The sequence below is a fragment of the Rhinoderma darwinii genome, chromosome 3, assembly GCF_050947455.1.
Source record: "Rhinoderma darwinii isolate aRhiDar2 chromosome 3, aRhiDar2.hap1, whole genome shotgun sequence".
Taxonomy (NCBI): domain Eukaryota; kingdom Metazoa; phylum Chordata; class Amphibia; order Anura; family Rhinodermatidae; genus Rhinoderma; species Rhinoderma darwinii.
Window position 1 is genome coordinate 47,844,657 of NC_134689.1, and position 12,387 is coordinate 47,857,043.

The following is a 12,387-nucleotide window of genomic DNA, read 5'->3' on the forward strand; positions in this document are numbered from 1 at the left end:
CTAAATATGTATTGTCCAGATTCTGCAGTTTTTAGAAATGTCCCACATGTGGCCCTACTGCGCTCGTGGACTAAAACACAAGCCCTAGAAGCAAAGAAGCACCTAGTGCATTTTGAGGCCTCTTTTTTATTAGAATATATTTTAGGCAGCATGCCAGGTTTGAAGAGGCGTTGAGGTATCAAAACAATGGAAACCCACCAGAAGTGACCCCATTTTGGAAATTACACCCCTCAAGGAATTCATTTATGGTTTTTGTTATCATTTTGACCGCACAGTTTTTTCACAGCACCTATTTGAATTGGGCTGTGAAATGAAAAAAATTATATTTTTTCCAATAAAATGTCATTTTTGATCAAATTTTCTTATTTTCACAGGGAACAACATACCCCATTTTGTTGCCCAATTTGTCCTTAGTGCGGCAATACCCCATTTGTGGTGATAAACTGCCGTTTGGGCCCATGGGAGGGCTCAGAAGGAAAGGAGCGCTATGTGTTTGTTGGAGTCCAGATTTTGCTGGATTGGTTTTCGGGTGCCATGTCGCATTTGCAGAGCCCCAGAGGTATCAAAGCAATGGAAACCCACCAGAAGTGACCCCATTTTGGAAACTACACCCCTCAAGGAATTCATTTATGGTTTTTGTTATCATTTTGACCGCACAGGTTTTTCACAGCACCTATTTGAATTGGGCTGTGAAATGAAAAAAATTATATTTTTTCCAATAAGATGTCATTTTTGATCAAAATTTCTTATTTTCACAGGGAACAACATACCCCATTTTGTTGCCCAATTTGTCCTTAGTGCGGCAATACCCCATTTGTGGTGATAAACTGCCGTTTGGGCCCATGGGAGGGCTCAGACGGAAAGGAGCGCTATGTGTTTGTTGGAGTCCAGATTTTGCTGGATTGGTTTTCGGGTGCCATGTTGCATTTGCAGAGCCCCAGAGGTATCAAAGCAATGGAAACCCACCAGAAGTGACCCCATTTTGGAAACTACACCCCTCAAGGAATTCATTTATGGTTTTTGTTATCATTTTGACCGCACAGTTTTTTCACAGCACCTATTTGAATTGGGCTGTGAAATGAAAAAAATGATATTTTTTCCAATAAGATGTCATTTTTGATCAAAATTTCTTATTTTCACAAGGAACAACATACCCCATTTTGTTGCCCAATTTGTCCTTAGTGCGGCAATACCCCATTTGTGGTGATAAACTGCCCTTTGGGGATAGGGGGGGGGTTCAGAAGGAAAGGACCACCATTTGGCCTACTGGAGCTTTTCTGGTGCTAAGTCATGTGTGCAGAAGCCCCTGAGGTACCAGTACAGTTGAAACCCCCGAGAAGTGACCCCATTTTAAAAACTACACCCCTTAAGACATTCATCTAGAGGTGTAGTGAGCATTTTGACCCCACAGGTACTGTGTAAAAGATAATGCGCAGCAGATGGTGCAGTGTGAGATTTGCAATTTTATATATGTATATGCCATTTCAGTGTCCAATATAGTGTGCCCAGCATGCGCCACCGGAGATATACACCCCTTAAATTGTAATGTGGGTTCTCCTGGGTACGACAATACCCTACATGTGGCTGTTATCAGCTGCCTGGGCATACGGCAGGGCTCAGAAGGGAAAGATGAGGGGGGTAAGCTGTGCGGAGTGCATCAGGGTAAATTGAAAATCAAGGGATGTATGATACATTTTAAAACAATCTTTTATACAGAGCCCTGGTTTTTCGGGACACGTGTCACATTGGTATATTGTGTTCTTCCTTATCCCCCTCTTATAGCAGACTCTGCACCTCTTTTGACTCTTTCCCTTTCCACCGGTTTGGGGACCTTCTCCTGGAAAGTGTTGCCCTGGTACGATGCGCCCCCCCTTCCTGGTCCCTAAAGATTAGATCTTGAAATTCCAGGAAAGTTCCCCTCTGGCCTGCACATCGACGTAGCACATACGCATTGTACAATGCCATCTGTATGATGTGCCCGGCCAGCTTCTTATACCACACCGCATGGCGCTGTAGGGCTTCAGGACTTGATTTGACAAGTCCATCCCTCCCATGTACCTATTGTAGTCCAGGATGCAGTCTGGTTTGGGGGTGGCCTTTCCTTCATATATCCTAAATCTGTAGGTATACCCTGATGCACTCTCGCAGCTTATACATCTTCACGCCATACCTTGCCCTCTTACCTGGCAGGTACTGGCGGAATTGAACCCTCCCTTTAAAATGTACCAGGGACTCATCAATAGAAAAACACTTCTCGGGGGTGTATGCTTGGGAAAACCGGGCACTGGAACGGTCTAATAGGGGTCTCCGTTTATACAAACGGTCAAAACTGGGGTCATCTCGGAGTGGGCACGGCTCATTATCAGTATAATGTAAGAAGCGAAGTATTGCCTCATTTATTTATTTTTTTAGGTTCCAGTTCATTTCTGAAGTTGCTTTGAGGGGCCCATATATTAGAAACCCCTATCAAACACCCCATTTTAGAAACTAGACCCCTCAAAGTATTCACAACAGCATTTAGAAAGTTTATGAACCCTTTAGGTGTTTCACAGAAATTTAGAGCAAAGTAGAGGTGACATTTACTCTTTTTATACCATTTTTTTTATAACACAAAAGGATTTATCAGAGAAACGCAACTCAATACTTATTGCCCAGATTCTGCAGTTTAGAGAAATATCCCACATGTGGCCCTCGGGCGGTAATGGACTGAAGCACCGGCCTCCGAAGCAAAGGAGCACCTAGCGGATTTTGAGCCCTCTTTTTTATTAGGCACCATGTCCGGTTTGAAGAGGTCTTGTGGTGCCAAAACATTGGAAACCCCCCAAAAGTGACCCCAATTTGGAAACTAGACCCCTTGAGGAATCCATTGTAGTTTTCATGGGGTGCATGCGGCTTTTTGATCAGTTTTTATTCCATTTTTAGGTGGCGTGGTGACTAATAAACAGCAATTCTACTATTGTTTTTGTATACTTTTTTTTTTACAGCGTTCACCGTGCGCTATAAATGATATATTAACTTTATTCTGCGGGGCGATACGATCACGGCGATACCAGATGTTTATAGTTTTTTTTTATGTCTTATGGCGTTTGCACAATAAAATACGTTTTGTAAACAATCATTCACTTTTTGTGTTACCTTATTCTAAGAGCCAGAACGTTTTTATTTTTCAATCAATAAAGCCGTGCGAGGACTTATTTTTTGCGTAACGAACTGTATTTTCCATCAGTACCATTTTTAGGTACATGCGACTTTTTGATCTCTTTTTATTCCATTTTTTGGGAGGTGAAGTGACCAAACAATTGTGATTGTGGTACGGTTTATTAATATTTTTTTTTACGGCGTTCACCGTGCGGGATAAATAACAAAATAATTTTGTAGTTCAGGCCGTTACGGACGCGGCGATACCAATTATGTATAGTTTATTTGTTTGTTTATATATTTTTATTAATAATAAAGGCCTGATAAGGGAAAAAGTGGGACTTTTACTTTTATTACTTTTAAAACTTTTATTTTCTTATTTTTACACATCTTTTTTTAACTTTTTTTTTACTTTATTACTTTGTCCCACTAGGGGACATGAGGGCAGGAGGCCCTGATCGCAATTCTAATATACTGCACTACATGCGTAGTGCAGTGTATTAGAACTGTCAGCTACTCACTGACAGCAAGCATAGTGGGTCCTGACGTTGTCAGGACCCACTAGGCTTCCGTCTATGGCATAGCCGGACGCCATTGTTTGGTGTCCGGTTGCCATAGTCACCATCGCCGGCCGCTATCGCGTAGCAGGCCGGCGATGGCAGCTTAACCCCTAAAAAGCCGCGATCTCTATAGAACGCGGCTTTTAAGGGGTTAATCAGCGGGGACACAGCGATCGGTCCCCGCTGTAGGAGCTGTGACAGCTGCTGAACAAGACAGCAGCGTCACAGCTCCTGTATGTGTCGGGAGGACGGCCGAAACGGCCGTTACTCCCGAGACGTACTATTACGGCATGGAGCGCGAACGATACAGCTGCCATGACGTAATAGTACGTCAAGGAGCGGGAAGGGGTTAAACAGTGAAAATCACAAATTATCACACAATATAATTTTAATTACAAGTCTGGATGCAGGCAAAGATGGAACTCGAATCTTACTTCAAACAACTCCCCGGTAACAGACGCTTACATGTTTCAGGCTGGTAATAAGCCCGGCATTAAAGCAACACTGGCAAAGCATATCGAGAAAATTAGCAAACATTCCAAAACCCGGTCATAATATATGGGAAAGTTTATACAGTATTTAAAGTCTTACTTCAGGTATCCATAAGGCACAACTAACGTGGACCCATTTTGTCCCACTTCTTGTAGGCTTCAAAGCTCCTCCTCTTTTTGGGCAAAGTAAACATTTTGCTTGAACGCCAAGTGCACAAGATCGACAGAGCCAGTTTCCGGTGGGAACTTTAAGGATTCCATAGCAAGCCTGAAGGAAAAAAAACAAAAACTGAATGAAAAACGTTTAAATAGGACCTACACTTTCAACAAACTTTTAATATGTCATATAGACATATCAAAAGTTTGGATCAGTTAGGGTCCGGGTTCTGAGATCGCCACCATTGTTGTGATGAAGGTGCTGATCGCTTTGCTCCTTCATCTGTGATCAGCGCTTCTCGCCAGCCTGAAGACGGCTCTCATAAAACGTCTATGTGAGCCGACTTCAGCCTGAGGATGAGTGCTGATCACAGCCAAAGTTGCCGGATGCTCAGCAGAATGCTTCTGCACCTTCGTTCCAGCACGAGCCAAACTTTTGATATGTCTCTTTGACATATAAATGGTTTGATGAACGTGTAGTTACTTTTGTCATTTAACACCGACATAAAAATGCACAAATAAATCTAAAATAATTTAAAACAATGACATACGTTGCAGCTATATGGTTATTACCAATTAATGATATTGCTTTATTTCATGCAATGTTTGCTATGTCTTGTTACATGAATAAAGTTTATAATTTCATGTAAAATCCCACAGAAATATGCTTGCATAATGAAAACATTTTCAGAAGAACATTAATAGTTTTTGTGAGTAAGGCCCCACGAACGTGCTTTTGCGGCCGCAATTCCCCCGAAAATCCACGGGAGAATTGCGGCCCCATTCATTCCTATGGGGCCATGCACACGATCGTGGTTTCCACGGTCCGTGCATGGCCCAGGAGCCCGGACCGCAGAAGGAACGGGCAAGTCTTATTACGGCCGTGTTCTGCGGTCCAGTCTCATAGGAAATAATGGACGCGGCCATGCGCACGGCCCGCGATTTGCGGGCGGCTTGCAGGTAACACTCCGCCCCCGGCCGACCCGAAAATCACGGCCGTGCACATGGCTACGGTCGTGTGCATGAGGCCTAACAGATTAATGAGGTCTAGGTTTACACACAGAAATTTGGTCTCCAACCAGGGCGACATCCCAATAATCCATTATCACACCACAGGGATGACTGGACTTACTTTCACCAGTTCCCCATAGCTAAACAAATCCATGCCAGTCTTCATAATGGGGTATCTATTGCAATCACTGTTAACACACTATGAAAACAATTGGAATCTACAAATCCGAGCGATCCAATCATTTTGCCCATTGACTATTCATGGGGTTTTCCTGTAAGGGTAAGTTCACAAGTATCATAAATACTGCGAATTTTCCACAATGGATTTCATTGCAGAAAATCTGCAGCATAATATAATACCAGCAAAGTGGATGAGATTTGAACAAATCTCATCCACACGCTGCGTAAATGCGGACCGGAAAAACCGCTCAGAAAATGACCTGCGGTGCGGTTTTTTAGTCTGCAGCAGGTCAATTGTATTTGCGTAAACGCTGTTATTTGTTACGGGTTTTCCCCATTAAATTCAATGGGGCGGTAAAACCTGCAACAAATAGCAGATGTTGTGGTTTCTTTGCGTCTAAAATGCAGCGATTCTGCCCAAAAAAAGCGCAACTCAGAAAAAAAAAATTCTTATACTTACCCAGAATTCTGTGTTTCTTTATCGAGGCCGGCCTCCTGGGATAACGATTCATCCCATGTGACAGGCTGCAACTGTCACATGGGATGAAACATCATCCCACGGCTGCAGAACGTCATGAAGTCGGAGGAACGCGTCGCCATTGTAAGTATCCATTTTTTTTTGTGTGGGGTTTTCCACAGCGGAGATTTTGGCCAAAAAACTGCACCACAATTTGGTGCGTTTTTCGTCCGGAATTGGCGGATAGGCTGTGTGCTTTTACGCAGCGAATCCGCCCTGTGTGAATATATCTTAATAGAATCTTCTGAAATGTTACATCAGTGGGAGTCCAGGAGATAAGATACCCACCAATTTCAAAGAGAACGTATTACAAAAGAAATTACCACACGTGCTTCCATCAGTCCTAACTAATTGTGCTACTTCCATTGATTTCAGTGGAGATCTGGTCACACAGAGAATCGTTCTATTACAATTAGTAGATCATGATGAGAGGACTATAATGCTTGGATTTCCTGCATGGATTAATTTGGGGTAAGTCAATTAAACTGCACTTTTCATCCTTAGAGTTTAGATCCCAGATTTGAAACCTGAATCATATGGCTTGAGACTAGAACGGAGTACAGGACTACTTTTTAGGCTGGTCTCACACTTTTAGCATGCGTTTTTAGTTTTAGATGATAAAACGCAGTTTAGGAGACTGCAGCTTGTACTGAGCATGTGCGAGAATTCAGCATGGTGCGGAGGAGGAGGGACACTGATAGGAGCTTGTCAGCTTTAGGTGGGAGAAGATTGAGAGGACATCATGCATACCCTTGGTCTCATAAAATGTTCAATTTAATATAAGGCAGGAAAACATTGAGAAAGTATTATACTGATTTTCTTATATAGATTTTCAAAGTTAGAACACCAGTTTCATCAGGTCTAAGAGATCTGTTTCATAATGTATGCAGGTTGTATTGTGAAATCTGGTGACAGATCTACTTTAAGTTTGACATAAGTAGAAATAGCAGAATGAGACTGCTGGTCATTTTCAGGGAGACCCCCTCCCCCACCCCGCCAGTACACACAGGGGATCATCACGCAGGCCTCCAGCGGGGGGCTCTCCATGGAACGGACCCTGGCAGAACTTTGGGAGATGGTCAGGGTATTGCCCACTAAAACTGACTTGGACCTCCGCCTCGCACGGCTAGAGGAGAAACACGACAGGGCCATTGGTGAGGTCACACAAGATGTACGTGCCCTGGCCGCAAAGGTAGACACGTTAGAGCGCCAGCACTCCGTCGATTCCCTGGACATATCGGTCCTTTCCCAGTCCTTGGCTACCCAAGCTACGCAACTCCGAGACCTCTCCCTACACTTGGATGATGTCGAGAACAGGGGGCGGCGGAATAACTTGAAACTGAGGGGTTTGTCCGAGTCTGTACCCTCCGATGGACTTTACGATGCTGTGACTCACATTTTCTACAAGCTCCTGGAGCGCCTGCGGGATATGCCCATAGAGACGGACAGAGTTCACAGACTGGCGGGTCCCCGGAATGGAGACGGCAACCGACCCAGGGATGTTATATGTAGAGTGCATTTCTACAAGCAGAAAGAGGAAATTGCCCGAAGAGCCTGGGAAAAAGGGGCTGTCCCTTACAACGGTACCGACATCACCGTTCTGCCAGATGTATCCAGATTGACACTCTCAATGCGCAGAATTGTCCGCCCATTATTGGAAGCAACAAAGGCAGCAGGCGCAACATACAGGTGGGGATACCCATTCCACATCATCCTCCGCAAGCAGGGAATGTCATTTGCAGTCTGCTCCCCTGACGACCTGGAGGAGGCATTCCGGTTCTTGGAGACCCCACCAGTGCGGTTACCAGACTGGACCGAACCGCCGGCACCATTCGCTCCCAGAGGAGGCCCGTATCCGGATTATGGGTCCCGTCCTCCGATCCGACCAGAAGCGGAGCCACCCGAACCTCGGAACGTCGACCTCCACGCAGAGACCGAGGGTCAGGGCCCGTTGACCCCCATGCCCCTGGACGACGCTCGCCGTGGAGGGACTGAATGCTCGCCGACACCTTTTATGTGGACTTTTTCCTGTACTTCTTTTCGCCTTTTTCTTCTCTCTTTTTTCCCATAGGGTTCTTGGAGGACTGTCAGGAACACATTGCTGGTACTGCCATATAGCCAGTTGAATTACTGTGGGTCTGGGGGACGGGAAGGTTCACACCAGTTGGGGGATGTTTTAACTGGTATAACTGCTCGAACTGTTTCACCTGCCTAATCTGTGTCATCACGTAGGGGAAGGTGGGTGCTGGGAATGTTAACTGTTGATAGGGTGAGTCCAGGGCTTCAATTCATTTTAGTTAATTGAATTATCTAGTTGACACTTTAATTGCCGACACGCTGTTACCGCACTCCGGTTTTTCCTCGTTCCCTATTAGGGTTCCGTGTAGCTGTGTCGTGTTTGAAGGCCTTCTGCGGGCGACACAGCTTGCGTTGAGTAGTTGAGAGGTATTGTACTCCGACTTTAGAGAGCTTGCTTTTGATACATTAGGTTCTACCGCTCCTGTGTAGGAGCTCGCTCTTTTTCTTCATTCTCTTTTTCTTCTTCTCCTTTCTCTCTCCTTCCCCCTCTGTCCATCCCTAAAAACTCCGCTACCATGTCTGACATACCGTTGTCTCCCTAAATGCACAGGGTTTGAATGTTCCGGAAAAGAGGTCCTCCATTCTCCGTCTTCTGTGGAAAAGAAAAGCGCACGTGGCCTTTCTGCAGGAAACTCACTTCCGGGCAGACTGCATCCCGAAGCTCACAGACGCTAACTACCCCGATGGGTATCATAGTGCGTCCCCTGACTCCAAGACCAAGGGAGTCTCAATCCTGGTCTCCCGCTCCCTTCACTGGGAACACTTGGACACCTGCACAGATGAAGTGGGACGGTACCTTTTCGTGAAGGGTAAGTTGGATAAAGCACTGTACACACTGGCCTCATACTATCTCCCTAACTCTGGTCAGGTGGCCTGACTGGACAGAGTTTTGAGGGCTCTGGATTGCTTCCTGGAAGGCACCCTAGTCCTGGGGAGGGATTTAAATGTCACCCTAAACCCCGTCTTAGACACATCGCGAGGACACTCCTCCCTACCCAGGGCAGCGCATCGTCGTATACGATGACTGCTGCATGAACACCAACTTGTTGACGCGTGGCGGGTTTTGCATCCCTTAGTCAAGGACTACACGTACTACTCGGCACCACACAATTCCTACTCCAGGTTAGATTACTTTTTCCTGCGTCATGCACATCTCCCTAGCCTTACATCATCCTCAATAGATGACATAACGATATCTGACCACGCCCTTATTACCCTCACCTTAGCTCGTCCAATGCATTGCCCACCCTCACTCTTAGCAGTGGTGATTGAACGAGTCGCTCCTGCAGGATACGACAGTGGTCTCCGATGTACGCCGAGACCTGGTGGAGTACTTTGACAAAAACGACACACCGGGGATGGATCCTTTTTGTATATGGGAGGCGCATAAATGTGTGGTGCGTGGGTCCCTTATACGAATGGGAGCCAAACTTAAGAAGGAGCGGACAGCCCACCTTAGAGACCTACTGTCCCGAATACATAGACTGGAACAGTCCCATAATGTATCACAGGACCGGTTATTAGGGGCAGAATTGTGGCAATTGAGGGAGCAGGTACGTTCACTCTGTCTTGCCAAGGCGAAGGCCACCCTAGTTAAATGTAGACTACATTTTCACGAATTCAGTAATAAACCCAGTAGGACCTTGGCCCGTGCCCTCCGGAAAACCCGCTCGCGTACATACGTTCCACACATCCTAGGCACACATAATGAACGACTGCAACTCCCACATGACATTTCAGAGACGTTCCGTGCCTATTATCACTCTCTCTACAACCTCCCAAAGGCACCCTCCTCACAGGATGGCGGCAGCCAGCTGGAGAAGATCGAGGAGTATCTTCGATCCTCCGGGATGAAATCCATCCCACTGGACGATATTGCGGCCTTAGAGGCCCCCATCTCCCCAGAGGAGTTGTCATGGGCACTGAAAGACTCACCCACGGGGAAGGCCCTGGACCGGTCGGCCTGTCCCTGCCTTACTATAAGACCTACTCAGACGTGCTCACACCTCATTTCATCCGGGCCTTTAATCTGCTTACCGAGGGGGGCTCCATCCCAGGGGATACGTTGAGGGCGCACATCACGGTTATACCCAAGGAGGGGAAGGACCCATCCCTATGCCAGAGTTATCGTCCTATTTCTCTACTGGATGTAGATTTGAAACTCTTTGCGAAGATTCTGGCATATCGGTTGTCTCCGCTCCTTCATAAGGTGATACATACCGACCAAGTGGGTTTTATGCCCTTACGGGAAGCGAGAGATAACACCACGCGGGCAATTAATTTAATGTACCAGGCGGCAGTCTCGTCACTCCGCACTTGTTTTTTGTCAACGGACGCGGAAAAGGCTTTCGACAGGGTCAGCTGGGACTTTATGTTGGCCACTTTACGACATATAGGAAAAGGGACTCATATGATGTCCTGGATCTCTGGTCTCTACTCCTCCCCGTCAGCTCAGGTCAAGGGGCACCTCTCATCCTCCTTTAGGATCACCAACGGTACACGACAAGGCTGCCCCTTATCTCCACTGATCTTTATTTTATGCCTGGAACCCTTGTTGTGTCATATCCGCTCCAACCCAGACATTACAGGCTTGGACCTGGGAGGCAGATCCCATAAGGTTGCCGCATATGCAGACGATCTACTGTTCTTCCTCACAGGCCCTAGAATTTCCTTGCCCAACCTGATGGCGGAGTTCAGTAGATACTCGAGATTATCCAACTTCAAAATAAACTACCAGAAGTCAGAGGCTCTTAACATCTCGTTACCACAGACTCTGGTTACTGACCTGTCGGAGTACTTTCCTTTCAAGTGGGCAAGGGACTCACTTAAATACCTGTGAGTCCGACTTCCCAGTGATCTATCTCGCCTTTATGCGGTGAACTTTCCCTTGCTTCTTCAACGTATAAAGGCGGACCTGGACTCTTGGACGTCGGGCACTTTCACCTGGTTTGGTAGGTCTGCGATTTTTAAAATGAACACTTTACCACGGATTCTGTATCTCCTACAGGCCCTACCGATACATATCCCGCGCCCGTTCTTTCAATCTCTGTTGTCCCTGGTGCACAAATTCATATGGGCAGGGAAACCGGCACGTATCGCCCGATCCTGCCTCCCACTTGGCACGAATCTTGGACTGGTTCCGGCACAGCGGGATAAAAGAATGGGTATCTATGGAACAGGCTTTTATGACAATCCCCTTGCAGGCACTACCTTGGTTGGGCAGACATGTTCCCCGGGTCGCGCGGACACACCCGACAACAGGCCCCACCCTTGCAGTCGCAGCACGGGTGTTTCCTCAGGCGGAGTTCTCGCCGTCCCGCTCCCCGCTATTTCCGATTTTAGGCAATCCTGCCTTTCCACCGGGACTGGATAGTGGCCCATTTCAAGTATGGTTGAGGGCGGGTAAGGGACAGGCTATACATTTTCAGCAGTATGGGAGGTGGATGTCGAGCGCTCAAATACGGTCTCTGTCGGATCCGGTCCCTTTCTCGGCATGTCAGATTACCCAGTTGCGACATTTCCTGGCGTTATTGGACCATCCTGGAACGCAACTACGAGACTGCTCCTCGTTTGAACTCCTATGTACGGGCACGATCCGTCACTCGTTGTCCAGACTCTATACGCTCTTGATCTCACCCTCCAATTTGCCTCCACCCCCTTACCTGCTTAGCTGGGAGAGAGACTTGGGCGAAACATTCACCCCTGAACAACAGGAACGCTTGTTCACCGTGACACATAAGTCCTCCATGGCCAGTAGATTTCAGGAGGCAGGGTTCAAGATTCTGTCCCGTTGGTATAGGGTGCCTTCCAGATTGCATGCAATGATCCCGGCGGCCTCGCCATTATGCTGGAGATGTGGGGACCATGTGGGTACAATCATGCATATTTTCTGGGACTGCCCACTCCTGACTAGGTTCTGGTCCGAGGTGTGGCGCATTTCCTCAAAATTTACGGATTTCCCCCTCCCGCGATCCCCGGGCCTCTTCCTGCTTCATTTGTGTGAGGTCCCCCTTTCCTCGTATAGACGCTCGGTAGTTCGATACCTGGTGAACGTGGCTAGGGCGTGTGTTCCTGCACTGTGGAGACAATCCTGTCCCCCGACAGTGGGCATGTGGTTCGGCAAGATTCAGGAGATCATGAGAATGGAGGACCTCACGGCATCAATGAAGGGGACCCATGCCTCCTTCCTAAAAACATGGCGTGAATGGATCCGATTCCAAACAACCGAGGAATATAAGACCATCATGGCCTCGTG

The 12,387-nt window shown here is 46.9% G+C and overlaps 1 protein-coding gene across 3 annotated transcripts in view; it reads right to left on the bottom strand.

Moving 5' to 3' along the window:
* The window catches only part of JADE2 (jade family PHD finger 2), a 404,193-nt gene that overhangs the window by 117,670 nt on the left and 274,136 nt on the right, over positions 1-12,387 (bottom strand). For all 3 annotated transcript variants that reach the window (XM_075856334.1, XM_075856333.1, XM_075856332.1), the window contains one exon: positions 4,290-4,457. In XM_075856334.1, the coding sequence (XP_075712449.1) occupies positions 4,290-4,457 (168 nt within the window). The remainder of the gene's footprint in view (positions 1-4,289; positions 4,458-12,387) is intronic.